Source organism: Pseudopodoces humilis, chromosome 2 (assembly GCF_049639895.1).
Source record: "Pseudopodoces humilis isolate 2021_Gansu_Grassland_sample_001 chromosome 2, ASM4963989v1, whole genome shotgun sequence".
In the NCBI taxonomy this organism is placed as follows: domain Eukaryota; kingdom Metazoa; phylum Chordata; class Aves; order Passeriformes; family Paridae; genus Pseudopodoces; species Pseudopodoces humilis.
Window position 1 is genome coordinate 2289936 of NC_142201.1, and position 23820 is coordinate 2313755.

Genomic DNA, 23820 nt, shown 5'->3' on the forward strand with positions numbered 1-23820 from the left:
CCACTCCCTGACAGAAGGGTGAGACACTTCCTGCAAATCTTAATTGTTCACACGTTTAGAGCACGGCTTTGTTTAAAGACTCACAGAACTCCCTGGAATTGCTTGTGGTCAATGAAATCAGGGAAAGAAACAAAAAAATCCCTTTCAGAAACACCTCCACAATGTTTTCCTACATCATGTATAGGCCTGGATTAGAGTTGGATTTGTAAAACCCTTGGTGAGGTTCAAAAGCTCCAAACCAGAGCAGCTCATTTATGAACTAAGATTTTTAATCAAATCTTAACTTTTTTTGTGCTCCAGGTAAATCAGGAGGTTGCTGATAGGGAAACCAATACTTCCCCTTTCCATCCATTTGAAAATCAACAAGTAAGTTCCCTGCATCCTTGGTTTACATTTCTCATGAAGGAGGTTAAAGGAATGCCCAAAAACTGAATAGTGAAGGAATGAAAGTTCTCTGAAAACAACAGTTTTTAACAGATATTTTGTATTTTGGGTTGTTTGGCTGGTTTTGTGTTCTGTGATGTTCTTGGAAACATCACCCATCCCCACAAGGAGATGATTTTTGAGCTTTGATCTGATATTTGATATTCTGATAGCTTTGTTCTAAGCTATTCAGATGTTGAATGTTTATGAGGTATTTCCTCTCTCAAAACCTGAATTTAAATATTCCATTTGAGCATAGACAGTTCAGAGTGACGTTGATGGCAGGTTTCTGCCTGCACCAGGAGATAAAAGTGTGGAAATGTGGCCTTTACCCTGGGAACAGGTATAAATCAAACTGTTTTTTGTAACTGATTAATTTCCAGGGCGATATTCTCCGCATGGAAAAGGAGCACCAGGTATTGAAAGAACAACTCAGAGAAGCAGAGGAGAAATTTGAGCATTTACAAAGCAAGAGATTGGAGGAAATCAGTGCTTTGGAAGAGCTCTTGAAAAAAAGTATTGAAGAGACCAAGGTAAAGCTTTTCCCCATGGATCAGAGGTTGTGGAATCCCAGGGATCCCTGGAAGTGTCCACAGCCAGGCTGGACAGGGCTTGGAGCAGCCTGGGGTGGTGGGAGGTGTCCTTCCCTCCCAAACCATTCCAGGATTCCCTGATTGATCACAAATATCCTCAGTCTGCTCCAACTCTGATTTGAATTAAACCACAATTTTCAGAAATGAAAGTTTTCTTTCTTTTCTGCCTTCAGGTGTCCCAGAATGAGCTGGATTGGTTCCACCAAGTCTCGGAAACACAAATGAAGAAATGGCAGCAGGAGAAGAAAGAAAATCAAGAGAATTTAAAAGCATTGAAGGGCACAGCTAAAAAACACTCAGACACCAATGAGAGGTATGGCTGTAAATAGATTTACATCCCCTCACTCTGACAGTCTAAGGACTTCAACACTCTTTAAGGAAATTTAATCCTTGGCTGTGAAACCAGCCAGTTTCTCCCAGTGTTAGGCTGAAATATGGACATGGCCACTTTCTTCTTCTGAATTTTTAGGCAAATAACAGGTAAACATCAAAAATAGCTTTTAGATAACTGATGCAACTGATTTAGCAGTAATTCTCCTAATCAGATTTGACAATTCTTACTGTATTTTAATGTCTTCTCTCTGTTTACAGAGCCCAGACTTTGGTCCTTGAATGCCTTTGTTTTATCTTTAGTATTAAGTAGTTTGGGCAAAATCTCTCCTGAAAAATCATCAGCCTGTTTTTATATTAATTACTGCTTCATTAGCAATAAATTTGAATGTATTTAGAACAGAATCCCTGAATAGTTTGGGTTGGGATGGATCTTAAAGACCATTGATTTCCACTCCCTGCCATGAGCAGGGACACCTCCCACTGTCCCAGTGTTAGCACTCAGGAACACAGAATCATGAAGTGATTATATTAATAATGAAATAATTATATGGAGGTGCTTTTATTGAAGAGCTCTGGGTGTCAGGGGTACACAGACCCAAATCTGACCCCCCTTGGTTTTGAGCTGAAGATGTTTTTATTGTTATATAACTTACATATTAATCATTAAACTTGCATTGTTCTATTGTATGCATTGAATTTACCCAAGCATGGAATTCTCGTGATCCCCCTCCAACCCCTAACATTGTTCCTCATGTTCTTTAAAACAATAATTATATCTAATTACATTTAACAGTTAGATCATTTATCATGTACTGACTACACAGGTGCAGTTTCACAAGGCCCAACATTTCCCAGGGCTTCCCAAGCCTGACTTTCTTTCCAACTCCCCGAATTTTCTATGATTTTAAAATCTTTTACTATCACCACCAGGTTGCTCCAACCTGGCCATGGACACTTCCAGGGCTGGGAATTCCATAATTCCTGTGGGATTAAACAGGATCTAAAATCCACAGATTGTCATGGTGGTTATAGAGGAACATGGTCCATATTTGCCAATAAACTTTTTCTACAACAAGCTTAATGAATTGTTTCATTCCTGTAGGTATTTGAAGACCATTGATGACAAGGAAAAGCAATATAATGCGTGTTTAAATACATTTCTGGAGACCAGGTAAAACTCAGGTTCCTTTCAGCAATATTTACATTTTTCTGCATCACTCTGGGTAAAGGCTTAGAGGAAAATAAGCTCTTTAGCCCATATTTCTTACTCTAAGCTTGCTTTTACTTGCCATGAGTAAATATTAATATTTAGAATAAAGAAAATCATACTCTCATACATTTCTCTTTATTACATGACACTGAGTCTCTCTAAAAATCCTCTAAAAACTTTACATACTGCTCTGCTGTGAATGTTACTCAGGTATTTCATTTCTTTTTCTTCCACAGTAATAAATTTGCTAATGAGAAAGGCAAATTGGAAGAGCTGATAGAAAAGAGTCAAAATGACAGCCAGGAGTGTGAGAAAAGAGCTGTTAAAGCAGAGGTACGAGCAAAAAAAAAGAATCATTAAAAACCTTTTGTTAGAGCTGGGGTTGTGCTGATTGGAGGTGGAGAAATGGTACCAGAGATGTTGATTAAATGTTGGAAGTTCCAAAGGTGGAAATTCCATTTGAAAATTCCTCACTGTAGGAATTGTGTGTGTGCACTTTGTATCCTCAAACTCTTTAAATCTTTATTTAAATCTGGTTTAAGGTTTTATCCTTTTTTTTTTCTTGTTTTTTTTTTAACATGGGGGGGGTGGTTGGTTGCTTGGTTTGTTGTTTGGGGTTTTTTGTTTGTGGGTTTTTTGGTGGTTTTTGTTTTGTTTTGTTTTGTTTTGTTTTTTGTTTGGTTTTTGTCTTTTTTTTTTTGTCACAGGTCTCAGTGCTCCAGACCTGGAAGGAAACTGAAACCTGGAAACTCAAAGGCAGCATTGCCAAGGCAGAGGGAAATCTGAGGATGCTGAAGGCACTGAACAGGTACTGGGAATTCCCACCAGGAATTCCACTGCTCCTGCTTGTTAATTATCTACTATATCATATTGTTTTAATATTCTATAATTATATAAAATACAGTTTTTATGTCCTATAGTTACATTCAATATATAATGTTTCTATAAAATATTAAAATATTAATATGAAGGTGCACAGAGTTGGGGGTAAATAATATTGCGCTGAACAAAATTGGGCTGGAAATTGAGACTCATCCTTACCCTTGTGTCTCTTTGAGCTGGGAAAAGCAGATTATCTCTTTAATAATAATAATTCCAGTTCTTCCTGCCCCAGTATCCCTGGAAAAGGGCTGCAGTGTAACTGATTTTTACCTGAAATCCCTTCGAACTTGAACTGGGATTAATTGTTGAAGGAGGAACTGTTGGGACAACACAGCTGGTCTTCAAAATAATGGGAATGTTGGAGTTTTAACTGTAAATCCTCAATATTCCAGCAGCTCAGCTTCAGCAGCTCCTGTGTTGAAGTCCCAGATTGATTCCTGGGAAAGGTTTCTTTCAAATGTCAAGAAACAACTGGAAAAAGTCGAGGTAAATCTTCCATTTCTCTCCACAAGCTTCTCAGTTCAACTTTGGAAATGAAAAGATTAAATAATAAAGTTGCATTTGTTTTTTAAAACACCATAGCTTGTCCTCCAAATGCTGAGGGGAATTTTTTTAATTACAAAAGAAAGAGTTTGGAGTCCAGGTTGGTAATTTATAATTGATACATTCACTTCTTTAAAGGCAAAAATCTGCCTTTTATACACTTGCTTCAAAATTGGGTCCCACTTTAGAGAGTTTTTTTTTTTTTTTTGTTGTTGGTGACCTTTAGAAATCCATGGAACTTCTTAAAAAAAAACCCCAACAGGAGACTCTCTGAGAAGTCCAGCTGTAAAATGTGATTTTTAAGGTTTGTAAATGGTTGCTTTTCCTTCTGCAGGTTGAGTATGAAGAAAAAATTGAGCTGGTGAAAAAAGGTGCCCGGGACTGCCTGAGTAAAGTGGAAGTTGTGGATTTTCCTTGTCCTCAGGGATTTGATGTGAGTATCCCACCTTCCACAGCACTTCCAGGCCTTGGAATTTCCCCAGACTGGTGGGAGGTGTCCAGGGAGAACGGGAATGTGCAGCCTCGGACACACCGAGTGCCAGCTGTCCCTGCAGCCAGGGGCTGCTCCAGAGGAAAAGGGGATGGAGATGGAGCTGAAAATGACTCACTGGTGTTTTTGTTGGTTGTAGGGTTCCTGTAGCACCAAAATCCTGGAATTCCAGGATGGGTTTGGGTTGGAAGGGACCTTAAAAATGATCCAGTTCCAACCATGACACCTCCCACTGTCCCAGGTGCTCCCAGCCCCAGTGTCAAACCTGGCCATGGGAACTTCCAGGGATCCAGGGGCAGCCCCAGCTGCTCTGGGAATTCTATTCCAGGGAACAATTCCTGCCCAAAATCCATCCAGTCCTGCCCTCCTTCAGCTCAGGGCCATTCCCTGTGTCCTGTCACTCCATTCCCTGTCCCAAGTCTGTCTCCAGCTCTCCTGCAGCTTCTTCAGGCACTGAAAGGAGCTCTTTGGAGCCTTCTCCAGGTTGAACAGCCCCAAAATCCATTGGGATAATCCCCAATATGCAGAATCCCAGGATCCCTGAGGCTGGAAAAGCCCCCCCAGCCCATGGAGTCCCAGCTGTAACCTGTCCCCACCTTGTCCCCAGCCCAGAGCCCTGAGTGCCACGTCCAGCCCTTCCTTGGGCACCTCCAGGGATGGGCACTGCAAAGCTCCCTGGGCAGCCCCTGCCAAGGCCTGAGCTCCCTTTCCATGGGGAAACTTTCCCGAAGGAATTCCTGCACCACCGTGTGGCACTGATGGCAAACACCAACCTCAAGCATGTCAGGAAGCAGCCAGGGATTTATGGGAATTTATCTGGAATGAGAACAGCCCCAGAAATCCTGTTCACAGACATTTTCTCATGGCCCAACAGCTCCACCAATGCTTTGCTCAAATCAAAGCAGTTTCTTCTGACCCCTCTGATTCTTGAAATTTTTTTTAAAAATTTTAAATTTTGATCTTTAATTTTTTTTTTTCCTTTGTGAAAAATCTTGGTTTATGTTTTTTATTTTTGTTCTGGGTGTAATTTAGATTCAGGGCTCTGGTCTAATATTTGAGATTGTTACTACACTTTCTCTGGGCTTCTTCAAGTTCCACTCCTGTCCTCCTGCATAATTCCCCACTTGTTTTTAGCTCTGTCCTTTCTGTTTATTGACACAGAATATGGAGACAACTTAATCACCACCAATTTACTAGGAAAGAACAACTTTTGTGCCTCTTGTTCTGCATTTGGAATTTATTGTTTCTGCAGTAACACCAGAGTGACCTTTTAGAAGAGAAATAATGCTGAGGTCAAACAACTGCCCTGATGTAAGGGAGTTTTTAAGATAAACTGGTGTCACCTTTGAGATCCTGGGCACAACCAGACCTGTCCCAGTTCACCCTGCAAACGCTCCAGAGCTCAGCTGTATTTGTTTTAATGACTTTTCCTGTGAAATGTGTTTGTTTCCTAGACAATACCAGGCAGACCTCTCATGTGTGACTCTGCCATCATCACCTATTCCTCGGCATCTGCACATCCCAGTGCCCTTCCTGGATTTTCCAGTTCTGATGGAAAAGCTCCAGCCCAGCCTCCACTCCCAGCACAGCCCGGAGCTAAGCCAGCACCTGCCACCTCTGAGGCTTCTTCTGCAGCTGGGAAAACACATCCCAAAGCTCCAGAGGCTCCACATTCCAATAAACCCTCCCCATCCTGCCCACCAGGGGTTTCTGGGAGTAACACCCAGCATGTCCAGCCCAACCAAGTTCCCTCAGCTCTGCAACCGAGGCCTTCTGGAATTCCAAACAACAAAAAGCTTCCAGAAGGAATTGAAAATATTCTTTCCCAGCTCCAGAGTATATTCCCAAACTACAGCAGGTACTGGATTGAAGGAGTGCTGTGAAACAAGGTCTGAACAGCCAGGGGTCAAGTGCAAAAATTATTTTGTTCTGCTGCCAAGGGGGAATGGGTTTAAACTGCCAGAGGGCAGGGCTGGATCTTGGGATCTTGGGCAGGAATTGTTCCCTGGCAGGGTGGGCAGGGGCTGGGATGGAATTGCCAGAGCAGCTGGGGCTGCCCCTGGATCCCTGGCAGTGCCCAAGGCCAGGCTGGACATTGGGAGCACCTGGGACAGTGGGAGGTGGCCTTGCTATGGCTGGGGTGGGATGGGATGAGCATTCAGGTCTCTCCCAACCATGGAAGCCATTCCATGGTTCTGGTGACTGTTCAGGGGTTTCATCCTGGTTACTGAGGGAAACTGGGAGCAGGCTCCAGTTTGTGGGAAAAGTTGGTGTCTTTTGATCCTGCTGAGATCAAACAGAGCCTGCAGTGCTGTCCAGGGGCCATCCCTGATCCTGCCTTTCCTTTCCCTCCAGCTCTGACCTCGTTGCCTTCATCAGGGACATGCAGAGGAGGAATGGGAACACCATGGCCGGCCTGAGCCCGGATGAAATCTTCAGCCGGGTCACATCGTTCATCCTGGACCAGCAGCTCAAGGTACAGGGGCTGCAGCTGCTGCTCCTGCCCGTGGAAAATGGAGCAGCAGAGCCCCAAGGAACACAATTCCTTTCTGATCCCTGTCCAGGCACCAGCTCCAGCAGGCAGAGCCGTGCACTCCCTGGGCCCGGCAGCGCGGAGCCAGGATGTACCTGCAGAAGGAATCAGCCCCCGGGCAGCGCCCACCCCTAAAAACTCCTCCAGTAAAAACCCCTCTCAGCCAAACCTGCAGCCCTGGAGAAATGCTGGAGCTGCACCCAAAGCCAAATGGAGAAAGAAGGATGATGCTGTAAGTTTTCTGCTCTTTCAGTGGAGTTGTTGCCACGTGCTTTGTACAAGACATAAAATAATCCTGGGGGGGAAAAAAAAAAATAATTGCCTCATTTATTTTATGTACAAAAGCTTCAATAGACTTGGTTAAAGTTAGTGACCTCGTTAATTGAGTAGAATGTGCTGGTTAATTGCTGCTGGTTTTTAAGTAACTGAGCATTCCTTTCCTGGCCAGGCCTCTGGTGAGGATCCCTGTGCCATCTGTCACGACGAGCTGAGCAGAGACTGCTGTGAGCTCGAGTGTGGCCATCACTTCCACAGAAAGGTGAGCTCTGCTCTTCTTCCTCATCTTCACCTCCTAAAAACAACCCCTCTGCCCTCCCCTTACCCTTCAGTGCTTGAACAACAGGGCACAATTTCCTTTTCCCCAAGCCTGACCCACAGCCAGCCTGTCAGAAAGCTTTAGGTATTTTTGAAGTTGATTGATCAGAGTGGATTTCAGATGATTCTTCAGAGCATGAATTTGGTTGGGATTGCTGGCAGCATGCTCAGGGAATGGGTTATCCCTCTAAACTCTGCATTTGCCTCCTGATTGTGGAAATTCATGAAGCAAAAAAGCCAGGATTATTTTGGAATAACTCCACATTTCTGTCTGTGACTTTTCCCCTTTTCCGTTTTTAATGCTGATTTATTCTCATAGGATAAGTTTGATTACAGCAGGAAAACAGTTCTCCATCCCCAAATTTCAGTGGTGTACAACTTACTGAAGATCTTCCCCTTTAGTGCCAGTAATTTCCAGCTTCCAGTTGGATTCCTCTTCCCAAATTTTGCCTCTCACCCTCTCCCTGTCCCCGCAGTGCATCCAAAGGTGGCTCAAGCAGCATTCCAGCACCTGCCCCATCTGCCGTGTCCACGCTCTGCTTCCCGAGGATTTCCCTGAGCTTCCTGCACGGAACAAGTACAGCTGATCCTGCTTTTACTCCTACACCTTTTAATTCAAAATGCAAAGGGGCTGCAGCACAACCCCAGTGCTGGGGGACAGGACAGAACCCTGGGTTTATTGGGAAAAGCCTCAGGATTTCCAAGATTCAGGATTTCTCCTGGTTCCTGCCTAAAGGTGTGGAGCTCAGGGCTGGCAGCACACAAAACTGGTGGATTTTTGGCTAAGGGACACTGAGAGTATCCAATTATTTCATCTGAAAGGCTGGTGCATAAATTCCTGTGAAGAGGGAGCTTTTCCCTCAGATTTATCCCAATATCAAACTGACAAAAAGGATGGACCAAGAGGATTGGAAATCAAGACCTTCCCTTCCTCTGGCATAAACAATTCAGGATTCAAGCCTGTGTGTGTGGTCCTTGCAGCTCCTCTCTTTGTATAAATCCACAGCTGAGAATTCCAATTGTTTGAATGATGACTTTTAGTCACATTTTGAAGGAAGAATTTTAAATTATTCATATGGATCTTATTATTCTTTAATCTCAAAGTAGGGTTAAAATTTGAATTTTGCCCCTTGTTGAGGAGCTGGTCTGTTTAAATGGGAAGGATTTTTAAATGACATTTCCTCTGTATTTTGTGCAGGAATGATCACCACTAGCAGGAGAGGCAGAATTCCAACAGCTCAGGGAATTGTTCTCCTACTGTTTCCTGGGTCTGAAGTGGCCAGAGCACCTTCAACACTGACAAATTTGTCCCAGAAAAGCCAAAAGGTGGGAACCAGAGCCTGGGAATCACAAAGTGTAACTCCATTGTCTGAATCCAGGGAGCATCCCATGGATTTGGAGCTCTTGGCTAATTCCAAGGATCACTTGTTCCCCACACTGCTACATCTCCTCCAGATCAAGTTTTAAACTCCTCTCATTATTCAGTGTATTAATTACCAGTTGAATAAAAAATAAAATTACTGCTACAGCCAAACACGTTTTTGTGGAATATTTCTGCTCAGTGTGAGTTAGGGGTGAGTAAATACTATGTGCTGTAGAATTAAGGCCTAAAAATTCCAGCACTGGAATCCTTTCCAGCTTCCAGGATTTTTGGGAGGCTGCAGCTCTTCCCCAAATCCCCCAGTATCAGGAAAAAGTTTTAAGTTTCAGTAAATAGCATTTTCCTCCCCCTTCCCAGACACTGAAATGAAAATTTCAGCTTTTTCTTCCTAAAAGGCCAGGGCCCAAACTGGAATTACATTCTCCTGCTTGGCAGTGCAGCTGGATAAACCAAAGGAAATTCTTTTTCTGTTTTCTTAATTCTACCTTTTTAGGTGCTCATCTTTACACTTCCAATTTCCATGATACAGACTGAGCCTGCCTCTACCCCACATGGAAAATTGATGGAAAATCCACAAGTTGTGGCTGTTCCATTAAAACATCAAAGTCCACAACCTGTTTGAGTTGGGAAGGTTATTTCTTAGTGAATTATTTTTCATTTAAGTTGTACAAACACATTCATTTATTCCTCCAACACCAACTCCTGTTCTTAGTTTGACCAAAATTCCCTTGGTGTGATTTGAAATCACTCATTTCCCATCTACCTTGGGACTGATCCCACAGCAACACCTTCCAGAGTTGTAGCAGCATTTTTGAGACCTTCAGAACCCTTTTTCTCGTTCTGTCATAATTCCCATCCCCTCCCAGTACAGCTGTAATGGGATTTATGAGTTTTCAGGGGTCTTCAAAGGACTTTGGAACAAGTATTACAAAATTAAATCAAGAGAGGAACTTGCTACATCCTCCCACGAGCTGTAAGAAAGGTACAGAATGATTCCTTTAGGATTTGCCTGAGAAAAATTGGAGAAAATGTTGTTGAAGGCAGCAGGATTGGGAAATTCAGAGAGGCCAAGTCTTGGCAAGGTTAACAGGAAAGTGAAAGCACAAAAAGGGAGAAGGAAGTGAGGTGGCTCCTGCTGAAGTCAGGCATGGATAAAGTTCGACTTCCCCTCTGAGGAATTCCTAGTTAAATCCTTCCCTGTTGCTCCTGTGGGTGTTCACATCCTGCAGAGCTTCAGGGGAAAGTTCTCCGTGATGAGATGGTCGTCCTGCAGAAGGACCACGATGTTCACTTCAAACTCTGGGAAAAAGGGAAAAAAGAGACAGAATTCCATGGGAAGCTGAATCCTGGGAGAAATCCTACTTCAGTTCCACAGGAAAGCCAAATCCTGGGAGAAATCCTACTTCAATTCCACAGGAAAGCCAAATCCTGGGAGAAATCCTACTTCAATTCCACAGGAAAGCTGAATCCTGGCAGCAGGATAAGGTAGGAGCTCCTGAAATATTCCAGGCAGAACCTCACCCAGGCATCCCAACCCTTGGACCATTCCTAGAAAATCCTGTTTTGTTCTAATCTTTGGGATTCCTCTGGATTGTTTTATCACTGATAAATTATGGCAAACAATCCTCTGGAAAAGAGGATTCAGACATCAAAGAACAAAATGTTTTGGGAAAGAGACCGAGATGGTGTTTAAAGCATGGAATGGGAGAATTCCAGGACAGCTCCATTCCCTGTTTCCAGCATGTAACAGCCTCAGGAAATGGAATACTGGAATATTCACAGGTCTGCAAAGTGCAGAACAAAAGTTCCAAAGGGAAAATCTACTCTTTGTCCTTCAAAGCCAAGATCAGTATCAGATCAATAATCAATCCTAAACAGAGACAGAACAAAAAGCCAGGCAGAGTTAATAAATGAAGGGAAGCAGAAATCAAAATAAATTCAAATTCTCACTGCAAATTGCTAGTGAAGAGCTTAAAATGGCAAAAAAAAATATTATTTTGGGGAAAATCACAGAGATTCTGTGATTTTCAGCAGATTCCAGCAGAATGAAAGGAAGAAATAAAAAGCAGCCAAGTGGATTCTTGCAGTACTTATTTAAACAAGTGAGGAAAATCCTGATTTTGTTAATAAAAATACTGGATTTTGACAACAATCACCAGAGAGGAGCACGTGGTGTGGGTAAGAGAAGTCAAACCCTGTCCAACCTTGCAGCTTCCAGGGCTTTTGGCAGGAGGATGGGAAAGAAAGAGGAGAAGTGAAAAGAGGGATTCTCACTGGTGAGGAAAAGAAGGAATTTTATTCTTGGACTATTCCTCAAGTGTTTAACCACGTGACCACTGCTCCTCCTGTCCCCTCATCATGGAATTTTATTGGGAGTAGCTTAGTGGCTGCACAGCTGTTTGGAAGTGTTGGAGGTGTTTGGGCTGTGATTTCTCAGGCTGGAATGCAGCAGGATTCGGGCTCAGGGAAGCAGAGCGATGTCCTGGGCTTTTCCTGCAGCGCCGGTGGATTTAATCCCCTCACCTGCCCATCTAAAGGAAATGACTGTCAGCAAAAAGCCTCCCCACTCACCCACTTTGAAGTTGGTTGTTTCCAGGGTGGGGCAGGTGAAGAGCCTGGGGAACACCATGTGGATGGGGATGGGGAGGCCCCTGCAGACATCGCCGTCGGCGATCTGGATGTTCTGGATCTCCGTGGCGTCCCTGGCGTAGCCCTCAGCGCACCCTGGGCAAGGAGGGAGAGGAGGGAAATGGGGGGAGATGAGAGAAAGCAGCAGCCAAAACTTCCAACAGAGACACCCCAGGATCAGGGGGAAAAAAGCCCTGGCAAGTTTTCCCAGAGTAAAGGACGGCAGAGATAATTTAAATTAACATCGGGGCCCTTCCTGCGAAGTGCAAACCCTGCCTTGGTGCTCTGGCCTTTCTTTAGCGCTGTTCCCTGCTTCCCTGGGAAGGGATGGAGGGAATTCCTGCAGGCTGTTCCCTGCCCAGGGCTCACCACAGGTCTCCACACGCACGAGCTGCAGCTCGATGCTCTTGACGGCCGCCTCGGCGCTCTCCACCAGCAGCTCCCCCGTCAGCGGCTGCGTGATCACACAGTTGGTGGAGTTCAGGTGCCCTCTGATCAGGAATTTGGGAAGGGAGGCTCTCTGAAAAAGGTTGGAGGGAGGAGAAAAAGATGCCACTTCACACAATACACTTGATCAAACAAAAGAAAAGGTTAAAAAAAATGAAAGAAATCTGTCATTCAGTCCTTTTTTCTGTAGGGTTAATTGTATGATCTTTTAATTCAATTTTAAATAAATGCATTTTGCAGAAATTGACTGTAACTACAGTAATAATACCTGATGATCTCTCCATATCATACAATGTTACATTATCAGTAGATGTATAGAGAAGATAACATTTTTCAAAACATTCATGTATTGAGAATACTGAAACAAAGCAAAACTCTTAAATTTCTTGGGATGCATGACCATCATAATTTTTCATGTTATTTGTAAAAACAAAACCAGCAGATACCATTAGAAATACAACATCCAAATATATACCACCCTACAATATTTATAAACTTTTTGATCTATTTTTGAAGGCATTTCATTCAATAGGGACTTCTTTTTAGAACTTACTCGTGACTACAACAATTTTCAGATTAACCAACAATGCAATTTAAAAAGCTTCTAATTTTTGAATTGCCCAATTAAAACTCTCTTTTCTCCCCTCTCTGATATGTCCAGCTTTCTGTTGTCTCTCTTGTTTTCCTCTTTTTCTTTTGTTGGTTGTTTCAGTTGTAGTAAAGAGCACACTAAGAATAAAAAAACCTTATGGAAAGTTATTAAAACAAGAAGGAAATTCCCCAAAAGCTCCTAAATTGAGAACTCAAGAGTTCAGAAATTCCTCATGTAGCTCAGATTTATTTCTTTCACTCTGTACCAGGATTTCTCCTACAATGTCCCTTTGACACGAGTCCTTCCTGATCCCATGGATGGATTTTTCCTGGGAAGATCTGACAGAACTTGGCTGTTAGGATTGATCCAGGAGCTGGAACTGTGTTGGGAAGGAGTGGGGACCCCTTCCACTGCCCCAGGCTGCTCCAAGCCCCAGTGCCCAGCCTTGGGCACTTCAGGGATGCAGGGGCAGCCACAGCTGCTCTGGGAATTCCATCCCCTGCCCATCCTCACAAGAACAATTCTTTCCCAATATCCCATCTAAACTTGCCCTCCTTGAGGCTTCCCAAAGCCACAGGGGGCTGTAGAAACAGACATAACCAAGGCTCAAAATGCACATTTTTAATGGCTCTTGGCTGTCCAGGGTACAGAAAGTTTTCCTTTGATCCACTCCCATCTTTCACTCAGGAAAGGGATAAAAATATTTAACCACTCCTGAGCAGAGTTCCACCTTCAACTGGTCACCACAGTGCAAGAGATGAGACAGAATCACTTGATTGCTTAGAAAAGTGAGAAAGAAAATGAAAAAATAAAACCAAGATAATCTGCCTGATAATCTACAAGGCAGAATTAAATCACTCCTCTGGTCTCACTCAGAAACACACAAACTTTACATTTGAAATAAAACAAGAAGAGAATCCTTTTACCTCTTTAACATTTTGCAGAGTTTCAGGAGTAATGGTGAAGTCCACAGGGCTCGGCAGCAGCTTCCCTTTCTGTGACTGCAGGGAATGGAAGGGTTAAACTGAAATCTCATCCTCAAAACACAGAAAATTAAAAAACCACAACAGCTGCCTGGAAGAGCAGGAATACCCTCCCCATCTGAAGCAGAGAGGGAAAAAAATTCAGTTTCCTATTTCTTTATGTACAAATAAATTCATTTTACGCGTCCCTTGGAATGTTTCATTATTAAATTTGAGGAGGGGACATTCTGAATGAACTTGTGTCCATTGCTTCAAATCTGCTTTATAAATTCCTGTTCTGCACCAGCAAGGGGCTGATCTGGAACTCTGAGTGAGGATCTGCCCTCACTGCTCAAGAATTCCAAATAGCTGCTGCTGCCCAGCTGCAAGATGGAAGAGATTAGCAAAAGATTGGCTGCATTTTCCCAAAATGACAAATTCTGGCACAGAATAAGCTGAAGGGAAATGGTACATTGAGCACTGACAGTGAGAATTATATGTTCAGTAAAACCTCATTAATTCACCCTGACTGAGAGATCCATGATTTACTGACTGGTGAGCTCAGAAGTGCTGTAGTGGGAACAAGAAATAAACTCAGGAAAACTGCAGGAGATGTGATTTGTCACTCCTCTGACAAGTGTGGCTCACTTCTCAGTGTAATAACGAACCAATAAAATGTAGCATCAGATATTGCAGGAAATATTGAAATCTTACCAACAGGAAACTTGTTTGGAACACCAAACTAAATCTTTTAAAGAGGTACTTTAGAACTAAAATAACATTTCCACCACAAGTCCTGAGTGACATAAAGGATTTTGATATTTACTGTCCTGTTAAGAGTTCAAAGGAATGATAGAAGCAGGATGTTCCAGCAAGTTTTAGATGGAATAAAGGACATTTCATCAGCTCTGTCCTGTCCTCAGCTGCTCTGGACAGGCAGAGCTCAATCTCAACCAACCCCAAATCCCACACAGAAACTTCTGGAACAACCAGCAAAACATTTTCTGGGAGTCCAACATCCTCCCATAATTATTAGGACTAGAAATAAGAATTAATTAGAATTAGAAACAATATTTCCCTTGTTTCCCTTGCAGGAGTGGCCAGGCACTGGAATGAGCTGCTCAGGGAGGTGGTGGAGTCTCTGGAAGTGTTCAGGAGTCTGGATGTGGGACATGGTTTGGGATAAGGATGGGACTGGATTATCCTGGAGGTCTCTCCCACCCTGGAGATTCCATGATTTCCACTTGCTGCAGACCCAGCTGTGATACTTGTAAGGGCTCTAAATCAGAATTCCTCATCTGAAGAACAGAAATCAGGTATTTTCATCACCCAACTCCCATTTCTAGGACTGTGGGAGCCTGGAAGCTTTGGCTGAGAACTCCTGGGATAATTCAAAACAGGGTTTGGAAAAATGACATCGTATTTATGTGACCACCCCATTGTCTCAGAACTCAAAGGATGAATAAGAGAATAAACTCAGGGCACTGTAAAAACAGCTGAAAATCCAAGTCCCCTTTGTCCTTTGAAATTAAGAGAGGAATGGGTTTTTCTAATCAGAAGCAACAGCTCTTTGGGGTGGTTTTGTTTTGGGGCAGATTTCCTTTACTCCTGCATTTTGGATAAAGATCTCAGGCACAGGGTGAGATTTTGGGGTGTCCTGTGCAGGGCCAGGAGTTGAGTTTGATGATTTTTGAGGTCTCTTCCAACTCAGGATATTCTACACTTCTGTAATCTCTCATGTCACAACCACAATATCCATGGATTTGGGTTTTGTTGGTTTTTTCCCTTAAAGTGAAGTGGGGGGGGTGGGGGAAATCAATCAAAAAAAAAATTGATTAATTGCAAAATGGGCAGAAATGACACTCACCAGGGAGTGGACAATGAATTCACAAGTCTTGGTCAGGTCCTTTGCCAGCAGCGAGCGCCTCATGTCACAGCGCAGGGTGTACTGGGGGGAATGGGGTGACACAGGGCAAAAAGAAGAGCTTTAATTCACATTTCTTCCCTCTTTCCCAACTTTTCACCTCCCTTCACCCTGTTTTGGTTAAGGGATTATCAGTGTGATGTATTCACAGCCCCTCTCATTTTGATTTTCTTGGATTGAATTCACAGTTGTTGGGGTATTTCATGGGGAATTTCAGCCACACAGCTGTGCTCAAAGCAGCACTAAAATCAGCAGCGAGGTGAATTTCCTTCCAATCTGCTCCCCTAAAATGGGAGCCATAAACCAGTAGATGAAAAATAGTGAGAATTTGGTTATTCCAGAAATTCTACATTTCAGCATCTCCAGCAAAGCCTCTCAGTGTCCTTGCAGGACAGGGAATTTTGGTGGGATGGGTTTTTTTTGTTTTGTTTGATTTTTAATTCCTCCCTCAGACCAGGGATTTGGGTTCCTCACTTCTGGTTCACAGTCACAACCCCCCAACAGTTGGTATTTCAGTATCAGAATAGAGACCTGAACCCACAATTAATCCCTAAATCAAGAGAGGCTCAATTAAACTGCCCAGAGGTTCAGGAAGAGTCTCTTAACCAGCACCTCAGTGTTACAATTCCCTCTTCAGGACAGCAGGACTCTCAAAGTTTGGCTGAAATTTAAATTATTAAATCTTAATGGTATTTTATCCAAGGAAAGCTACACAGATGAGAGAAGGAATGGCAAAATAAAACAAATATTCCTCATTAAAGTGCACCTCAAACTGATTGATCACAGCAAGTTATTTGGGATATGGCAAGCAACTCGACCAGTGCTGCACCATTTCTGACATCCCTACCACAAACAACAGCTGTTACATGAGGCAAGAAGCCAAAACTGAACAAATAAATGGAAAGGTTTTAAAAAACATCCAAACACAGACAAAAAAACACAGAATTTTTTTTCTTTAGTTACTTCTGATAGACTGCTGGAGGGTGATTTGGTTTTTTAAGTTGGTTTTTTTTTCATTCCAGTGACATAAACATTGTCTAACACAGAATTTACCTTCAAGAGATGGCTGAAGAAAGACTTTTCCCCCCCAAAAAAAAACATCAAAAATCACCCAAACAAATCAACCCACATATGATAAGGTAATTTTTAACCAAAAAAGATCAAATTTCCAAACTGTATTTCCACAGACTGTGTCCAAGCAGGTATTCCATACAGATCTGGGCAGGGAATGTTACTCCTCCTCACCCCAGCAAAGCAAACAATTCCTGATTTGTATTGCTCTCAACACTTGGAGTTTTCCTCATGAATAACACATTTATCTGGAATACAGCCACACTGTGGAGCTGTTTTTTTCAGGAAGGGAATGGAAACAGTCACCTACAACATCAGGGTGGATCAAATTCAGGTTACAGTCATTCTGCTGAGGTATTTCAGGTAAAACATCTTGTTTGTGCCATCATCCCTTAAAGGTTTACTGGATAAAGGGTGGAAGGCTCAGTCAGTGTGAAAAGAAAACACCACCAAACTTCATCCTCGATTTCAATGGATTAAGAGCTGCTTTAGAAGACAATGTGCAGATGAAACTTCTGATTTTCTCTCCAGACAGGACCTCCTCACCTGGATATTGACAAAGACTCCATGATATGTCTCATACAGAACTTTGTTGCCCTTCATTTGCAGCGGGAATTCGAAGGGAATTTCTGTCTTGCCACTGGGGAGCTTCCCTGGTTTCACCATTTCAATGGTGCTGTTGATAATCTGAATAGGCTGCAAGGATCAATATTAAACAGGTTTAAGTTGAGACAGAACCAACAAGATCTAAACTCTACCAGAATTCCTGGATTTCCAGAATCCCAGGGACCTCTTCAGAACACAGAGTGCTGGGATATTTTTTTTACAATGAAAAGAAACGTTAACATTTTGCTCAAGGAAACAATTTCTATTTTATGGTTTATATTAATGACCAAAGATATTCAGGGAGCTCACCAGGAGCAGCTCCAGCTTTGGGAAGTGGAGCTTCATTTCCTAAACTGTGACCCTTAACAGCAGCAGGAATGACCAAGGCTGTGCAGCTGAGCACTCAGCCATCCCCTCTGACCTCTGCAGTTTATTATTATTTCGGGGAAGTCGCTCACTGGAACGAGGGTTAACTGTGGTTTCACTGGGGAGGTGGCTTGGAGATGACACTTCTTTTCTCTCTGCAGTTTTACCATTATTGTCCCCAACTCCTGGGCTCCCAATACAAGAAAGAAGTGGAGCTGTTGGGTGAGTCCAGAGGAGGCCATGGATGTCAGCCTGGGAGAGCTGGAGCTGTCTAACCTGGAGAGGAGAAGCTCCAGGGAGAGCTCAGAGCCCCTTGCAGGGCCTGAAGGAGCCCCAGGAAAGCTGGAGAGAGACAATTGCCAAGGGCTGCAGGGCCAGGAGCCAGGGAATGGCTTCAGAGTAGGATTTGATGGAATCTTGGGCAGGAATTGTTCCCTGGCAGGGTGGGCAGGGGCTGGGATGGAATTGCCAGAGCAGCTGGGGCTGCCCCTGGATCCCTGGCAGTGCCCAAGGCCAGGCTGGACATTGGGAGCACCTGGGACAGTGGGAGGTGTCCCTGCCATGGCAGGGGTGGCACTGGAGGAGCTTTAAGGTCCCTTCCAACCCCAAACTTTCCATGATTCCCTAATTCAAGGCCATCCTAACTTAATCAAACCATTTTCCAAACGGAGCTGCCTCCAGACAGAGCCAGCCCTGCTCCCACCAGCACAGCCCTGTCCCTGGGAGCCTGGGAGAAGTTGCTCTGCTGGGATCCAAACCTGGGGAGCAGCACAGAGCCCTTCCAGCAGCTCCACAGGTCCCAATCTCTCCAGAGGAATCTGGCAATTCTTGTCTCATGCCCAGGAACCTCCATGGCCTCCACAGGCAGACTGATCTGGCACAAAAGTCCAGTTGAACCCAGTCACTCCAACAAAAATAAAATAACATCACACAATTAATTATTTTTCTTTAAATCACAGCCCTTCAATGCATCATCCAGTAACCTTTTTATCTATTTATGGCAGTGCATTTCAGCCTGAAAGAAAATTCTCCCATCAGTGTGAGTCACTTCCCCAGAATGTCCTCATACATCCCTCCCTGGGGATATTGCAGAGCCCTCTGGACACAGAGCACTCTGTGTCCTGTGCACTGGGATGGCCCTGCTGGAGCAGGGAGGTGGCACCAGTGACCCACTGTGGTCCCTTCCACCTTGACCCATCCTGGGATTCTGTGATCTCCAGATAAAGCTGAGCCTTTCCCTGCTTTCCATCATTTCCTCACCATGAGCAGCCCTGACCACCTGAGAGCCTCTAAAGAAAGGTTTCATTTGAGAAAAGAGAGGTTTTTGTGCTAAAAATGTTCACCTGTGCAGGTCTTACCTTGGCAGTGTTGCAGAAGGCCTCAAACACACCCACGTTTTTGGCACTAAGCTGCAGATTTACTGAGCCCTCCATGGTTAAGGAGATCCCTTGGTGCTGCACCGTGTCCTTACTGGTTATGACCACCACTCCAGAAAGAACTTCCTAATAGGAAAGAGGAAAACATTTGTTTAAATCCATTTTTTCATAGCTGTTATCTAAACAGTGTGGAAAAAAAATCCTGTTCCCAAAGAATGGTGTAGCCTTGTCAGGACAAACACCGATGAAGGAATTTAGGATAAGAGCTTTGCACTTCTGGATTTCCTTAAAAATATCAACCTGCTCTTGGATGAAGTATTAACCTGGGCTTCAAATTCTCCCCAAAGTTTCAAGATTTTCCTGCCCAGGAAGATGAAGAACCCTCTCACTGGGTCAGCTGGTAACAGCCAAGTTCTGCTCGATGTGCTGGAATTAACTGCCAGGAGGAATTGCTGTATGAAAATTGGGATGGGCAACCACGGGTGAGGGAAGAGAAGGAAAAGGGATGGCCAAGTTGAAGGTGAGATTCACCTGGGGAGTGGAGCAGAAGAGATTTAGAATTGAAAAATGAACAGAAAGAAACAGTTTCAAAGCGAATCTGAATGAAAGGCAGGAGCTGTGTGACTCCAGGGATGTTGTCACTGGTCCCATGAAAGATATGCTGTCCACAAAATATCTTTTGCACAGAAATGCTCCACCCCAAAGTGTTAACTCAGATTTTTTAACACTGAAAAACGGATGAACTGCATGACAGCAACACACAACTCCCTTCACACACTCCATGGTTTATCCTCCCCTTCTTCCACACTGCAGAATCTGCTTCAACCCTGAAATATTCCCAGCTGGAAAGGGCAGCAGGTGACTGAGAACTGGAGAATTCCCAGGGGACAAACCTCCTGTCCTGCTCCTTTTCCCAGGCTCACAGGCCCCAAGGCACAGCTCCCTCCAAGCACGGGACAACCGTGACCGCTCCCTCTGCGCTCCACCACTTTACACCGGGATCTAGACCGGGAATTTTGGCAGAATTTTGTCTTTCCTGGTGGTACAGGATGGCAAAAATGGGTCAGGGGGGTTGAGGAAGCAGGAAAACATCCCCATCCAACCGAGGCTGACATCCTGAGAGCCTGGGAAGAGGATGTGCAGCAAGTGGGAAATGCCGGAACAGGAGCACAAAGGGACAGCAAAGAAAAGCTGACCTAAATTCTGCTCTGCTCTGCTGAAGGGCCTTAATTAGCACGGGCAATTAGGTTATTGCTTTAAAAAATGAGTCCAGCTCAACTCCGAGAAGCAAGGACAATCCTGAACACGTGAACTGCTTTAACAAAGGAGAAGTTTCCTCTCACACAGCAACAACCCATTCCAGAGCTGCTGCCTACATGTGGGAAGGGTGCACAGCCTGGGAGCAGGAAAAGGAAGTTAAATATCAATTTATCTTCCAATTTTTCTGCAGAAATGAAAAAGAAACACCTCAAAATCCTGTCCCTGTGCTCAGGTGAGACCCCACCTGCAGAGCTGGGTCCAGCTCTGGAATTCCCAGCTGGAGCTGCTGGAGAGAGCCCAGAGGAGGCTCCAGGATGAGCAGAGGGATGGAGCAGCTCTGCTGGCAGGAAAGGCTGGCCCAGCTGCCATTGTTCAACCTGGCCAGGAGAAGCTTTGGGCTGAGCTCAGGGTGGCCTTGCAGGGCCTGAAGGAGCCCCAGGAAAGCTGGAGAGAGACAATTGCCAAGGGCTGCAGGGCCAGGAGCCAGGGAATGGCTGCCAGTGGCAGAGGGCAGGGCTGGATCTTGGGATCTTGGGCAGGAATTGTTCCCTGGCAGGGTGGGCAGGGGCTGGGATGGAATTGCCAGAGCAGCTGGGGCTGCCCCTGGATCCCTGGCAGTGCCCAAGGCCAGGCTGGACATTGGGAGCTCCTGGCACAGTGGGAGGTGTCCCTGCCATGGCAGGGCTGGGATGGGATTTAGGGTCCCTTCAAGATTCCTACTAAAATCTGCGTTGTACCCCTGGTGTACAGCTCTTCCATCATTGTGTTTTCATCCCAGACTTCCAGATTCCAGGCCTAGTTATTGAACTAAAATTACTAACCTTTCCACCTTGAGTTCAAGTGGAAGGTAAAAACAAAACTGACAGTTTGTCTGACCAGAAATATCCTAATTTCAGCATAAAAGAGAGGGAATATTCATTTCCATAAAAAAAAATAAAAAAAATCAATCTATTTAAAAGTGATATAAGGCAAGTCAAGTTCAGTCAAATTGAAAATTAACACAGCACTGAGAAACTGAAATAGATAAACAAAATCATTATATTTTATAATTTTATAATGCACAAAATGATGTGAAAGTGAGACATGGAGTATTTACCACTCTGGAACCATTCCTAAAGGGAATAATTCAGCTTTGTCAAAGCCATTCTCTAGATAATCTGACAATTGTGGGACAGATGCTGCACAAATCCAGTTTTCCAGGATTAAAATCATTCAATAAATGGAATTTCGGTGGATGGAAAGGATTTTTATGATACAAGTGCAAGAAAAATGAGAGACCTGCACATTGCTGCTGAGTAACTCAGGATTTCTAGGCAAACAGTGATAAAAATTAAAAATATTCCTTCCCTTCCAAGCTTCTGCAGAGCTGGGTCAGGGTCTTCCCCAGGTTCCCAGGAAAAGGGGAAGGACAAAAAGCACCGCTTCATCCCAAAGGAAATGCCCAAAATCCCGGAGCTGAGCATCCCTCGCCTACGGGAGGACACCGGGAAGCCGTGCCGGGATCGGGAAAGCTCCGGGAAAGGGCAGAGGGAAAGGGACACAAGAGCAGGGACACAGGGAAAGCTTGGAGACACCGCCACAGCACCGACAGGAGAGGGCGAACGACTCCCGAGGAATCCCCGCTCCAAGGCCATTCCCAGCGGGAAGGCCGGGCCAGGACACGGCCCCGGAGCCCACAGAGGAACCGCGGCCGGGCCGGGTCGCCACAGACCCCGAGTGTGCCCGAGAGACCCCGAGTGTCCCCGAGTGCGCCCGACAGACCCCGAGTGCCCCCGAGAGACCCCGAGTGCGCCCGACAGACCCCGAATGTGCCCGAGAGACCCCGAGTGTGCCCGAGAGACCCCGAGTGTGCCCGGCAAGCTCGGGGGATCCCAAAATATCTGGGCTCGGAAAGGACCCCTGGAGATGATCCAGTGCAAACCTCTGCCAAGGCAGGGTCACCTGGAGCAGGTGACACAGGTGGGTTTGGAATGGCTCCAGAGCAGGAGACGCCACTCCCTCCCGGAGCAGCTGCGCCGGGGCTCTGCCTCCTTTTCTCCGTGGGCAGCTCTGCTCCTGTGCAGGGGGAATTGCTGGGCTCAGCCCCTGCCCATGGCTCTGGTGCCATTGCTGGGCCTGGAGCAGAGCCTGGGCCTGCTCTGCCCCTCCTGCACCCAGGGACAGCCAGGGATGGACAGGGACAGCCAGGGATGGACAGGGACACCCAGGGACAGCCAGGGACACCCAGGCACAGCCAGGGCTGAGGCCCCTCTCAGCTGGGGCTCCTCTCCAGGCTGAGCAGCCCCAGCTCCCTCAGCCTTTCCTGGGCACGGAGATGCTCCAGGCCCTTCCTCAGCTCCAGGAGCTCCTGTCCCTGCTGTGCTGAGGAGCCAGGGCTGGACACAGCAGCCCAGAGGTGCCTCCAGGGCTGGGCACAGGGGCAGCATCACCCCTGACCTGCTGGGAATGCTCATCCCGATGCTCCCCAGGACAGCACTGGCCTCCCCGACCGCTCGCCCCGGGCGGTACCCCGCTGTTCCCCGCGATCCCGGCAGGCGCTATCGCGACATACGCACCCCATCGCGATAGACCTTCCCGGCGCGCTTCACCCGCACGTCCAGCGTAGTCCCCATCGCTCCGTCACGTGACAGCGCGTCACGTGACCCCAGGGTGGGGCGCGCGGGAACCCCGCCCCCTCCACATCCGGGTCCTCGCCGCCGTCACTTCCCAGCCGCTGACTCCGCTTCCCGCGCGGCCCCGCCCACTGCCCCGGTTGCCACAGCAACGCGTGGGCGGGGTGAATGACGCAACGCCGTCACCCGCGGGTAACTACAGAGCCCGGCGTGCTTTGCGCGCCGGCAGCGCCCACTACGGGTTGGGGCGCCGCGTGGGCTGATGGGAGCTGTAGGCGGGGCCGCAGCCGCCTTACGCGACCCGCGAATGTTGCTTGTTGCGACTGTGGGGCCGCGCACGGAGTAGGGCGCTGACAATGGGAGCCCAGGAAAGGCCTCGCAGTCCTGAAATTTATCCCTCTGACTACACTGTACAGCCTCAAGCACCGATGTAAAGGCGGAGCGAACTTGTCCCTGTTCTAATTCCAGGCGGGACTCAGCGCTTTGAATTTCCAAACACGGCCCGGGCTCGGCCCCCAGAGTTTCCCGCAACAAATAAAACAATTTATTGTCCGATAAATTCTGGAAGGCAATGCCTTGCAAAGTACGCAGTGAAGAATTTCGCCTTAATGGAGTACGGAAACGCTCGCTGTGGAAATGTCCGAGTGCTGAGGGGAAATGTTTCCATCTCTTCCAGGTGTGGCCTCCGACGGAATTCCCGAGATTCCAGCGGAAGCAGGAGTTGTCCATCGGGGGAACTGGAAGTCCTGAAGAGGAAATCTCTAAAACAGGAGTCGAGTTATCGCTTTTCTAAGCGATTATTTTCACCTCATTTTTCACATATTATTGAGTGAGAGTAGATTTTCCTCAGATTTACGTCATTAAAATAAACACAGCCCTGTCGGTGATGGCAGTATCTGGGAGATGGTTCTGTCCTCTTCCTCCTCACCCCTTCAGTACTGGAATCCATCCATGTCCCTTCCTCCTGCGGTGTTTATGGAAAACTTGGCAAATC

At 45.7% G+C, this 23820-nt stretch overlaps 2 protein-coding genes across 6 annotated transcripts in view; one reads left to right on the top strand and one right to left on the bottom strand.

Annotated features, from left to right (window-relative positions):
• The window catches only part of TTC3 (tetratricopeptide repeat domain 3), a 45510-nt gene extending 36375 nt beyond the window's left edge, over positions 1-9135 (top strand). For 2 of the 5 annotated variants that reach the window (XM_014255668.2, XM_014255670.2), the window contains 14 exons: positions 301-366; positions 807-956; positions 1190-1329; positions 2452-2520; positions 2796-2892; positions 3267-3367; positions 3834-3927; positions 4319-4417; positions 5929-6332; positions 6830-6950; positions 7039-7239; positions 7456-7545; positions 8078-8178; positions 8800-9135. In XM_014255668.2, coding sequence (XP_014111143.2) covers positions 301-366; positions 807-956; positions 1190-1329; positions 2452-2520; positions 2796-2892; positions 3267-3367; positions 3834-3927; positions 4319-4417; positions 5929-6332; positions 6830-6950; positions 7039-7239; positions 7456-7545; positions 8078-8178; positions 8800-8815 — 1749 coding nt within the window. In that variant the 3' untranslated portion in view covers positions 8816-9135. Of the gene's footprint in view, positions 1-300; positions 367-806; positions 957-1189; positions 1330-2451; positions 2521-2795; positions 2893-3266; positions 3368-3833; positions 3928-4318; positions 4418-5928; positions 6333-6829; positions 6951-7038; positions 7240-7455; positions 7546-8077 lie in introns of all 5 variants that reach the window. The other 3 variants (XR_015771865.1, XM_014255669.2, XM_088051476.1) reach the window with 3 other exon arrangements.
• Positions 7866-22869, bottom strand: VPS26C (VPS26 endosomal protein sorting factor C). The gene is made up of 8 exons (XM_005526560.3): positions 22770-22869; positions 18937-19080; positions 17153-17302; positions 15479-15559; positions 13576-13650; positions 11980-12130; positions 11554-11706; positions 7866-10281 (listed from the first exon to the last, which is right to left on the bottom strand). The coding sequence occupies exons 1-8, from the start codon at positions 22824-22826 to the stop codon at positions 10199-10201; spliced, it is 894 nt and encodes a 297-aa protein (XP_005526617.1). The 5' UTR covers positions 22827-22869; the 3' UTR covers positions 7866-10198.
• Between the last annotated feature and the right edge of the window lie 951 nt (positions 22870-23820).

Bases quoted from the DNA above. Each gene is read 5' to 3' on its own strand.
- VPS26C (XM_005526560.3), bottom strand. From the start codon at position 22,826: ATGGGGACTACGCTGGACGTGCGGGTGAAGCGCGCCGGGAAGGTCTAT. The intron at 19,081-22,769 runs GTGCGTATGTCG...CTTTCCTATTAG, and splicing joins GGAAGGTCTATCGCGATGGG to GAAGTTCTTTCTGGAGTGGT. The intron at 17,303-18,936 runs GTAAGACCTGCA...TGATCCTTGCAG, and splicing joins CCTTCTGCAACACTGCCAAG to CCTATTCAGATTATCAACAG.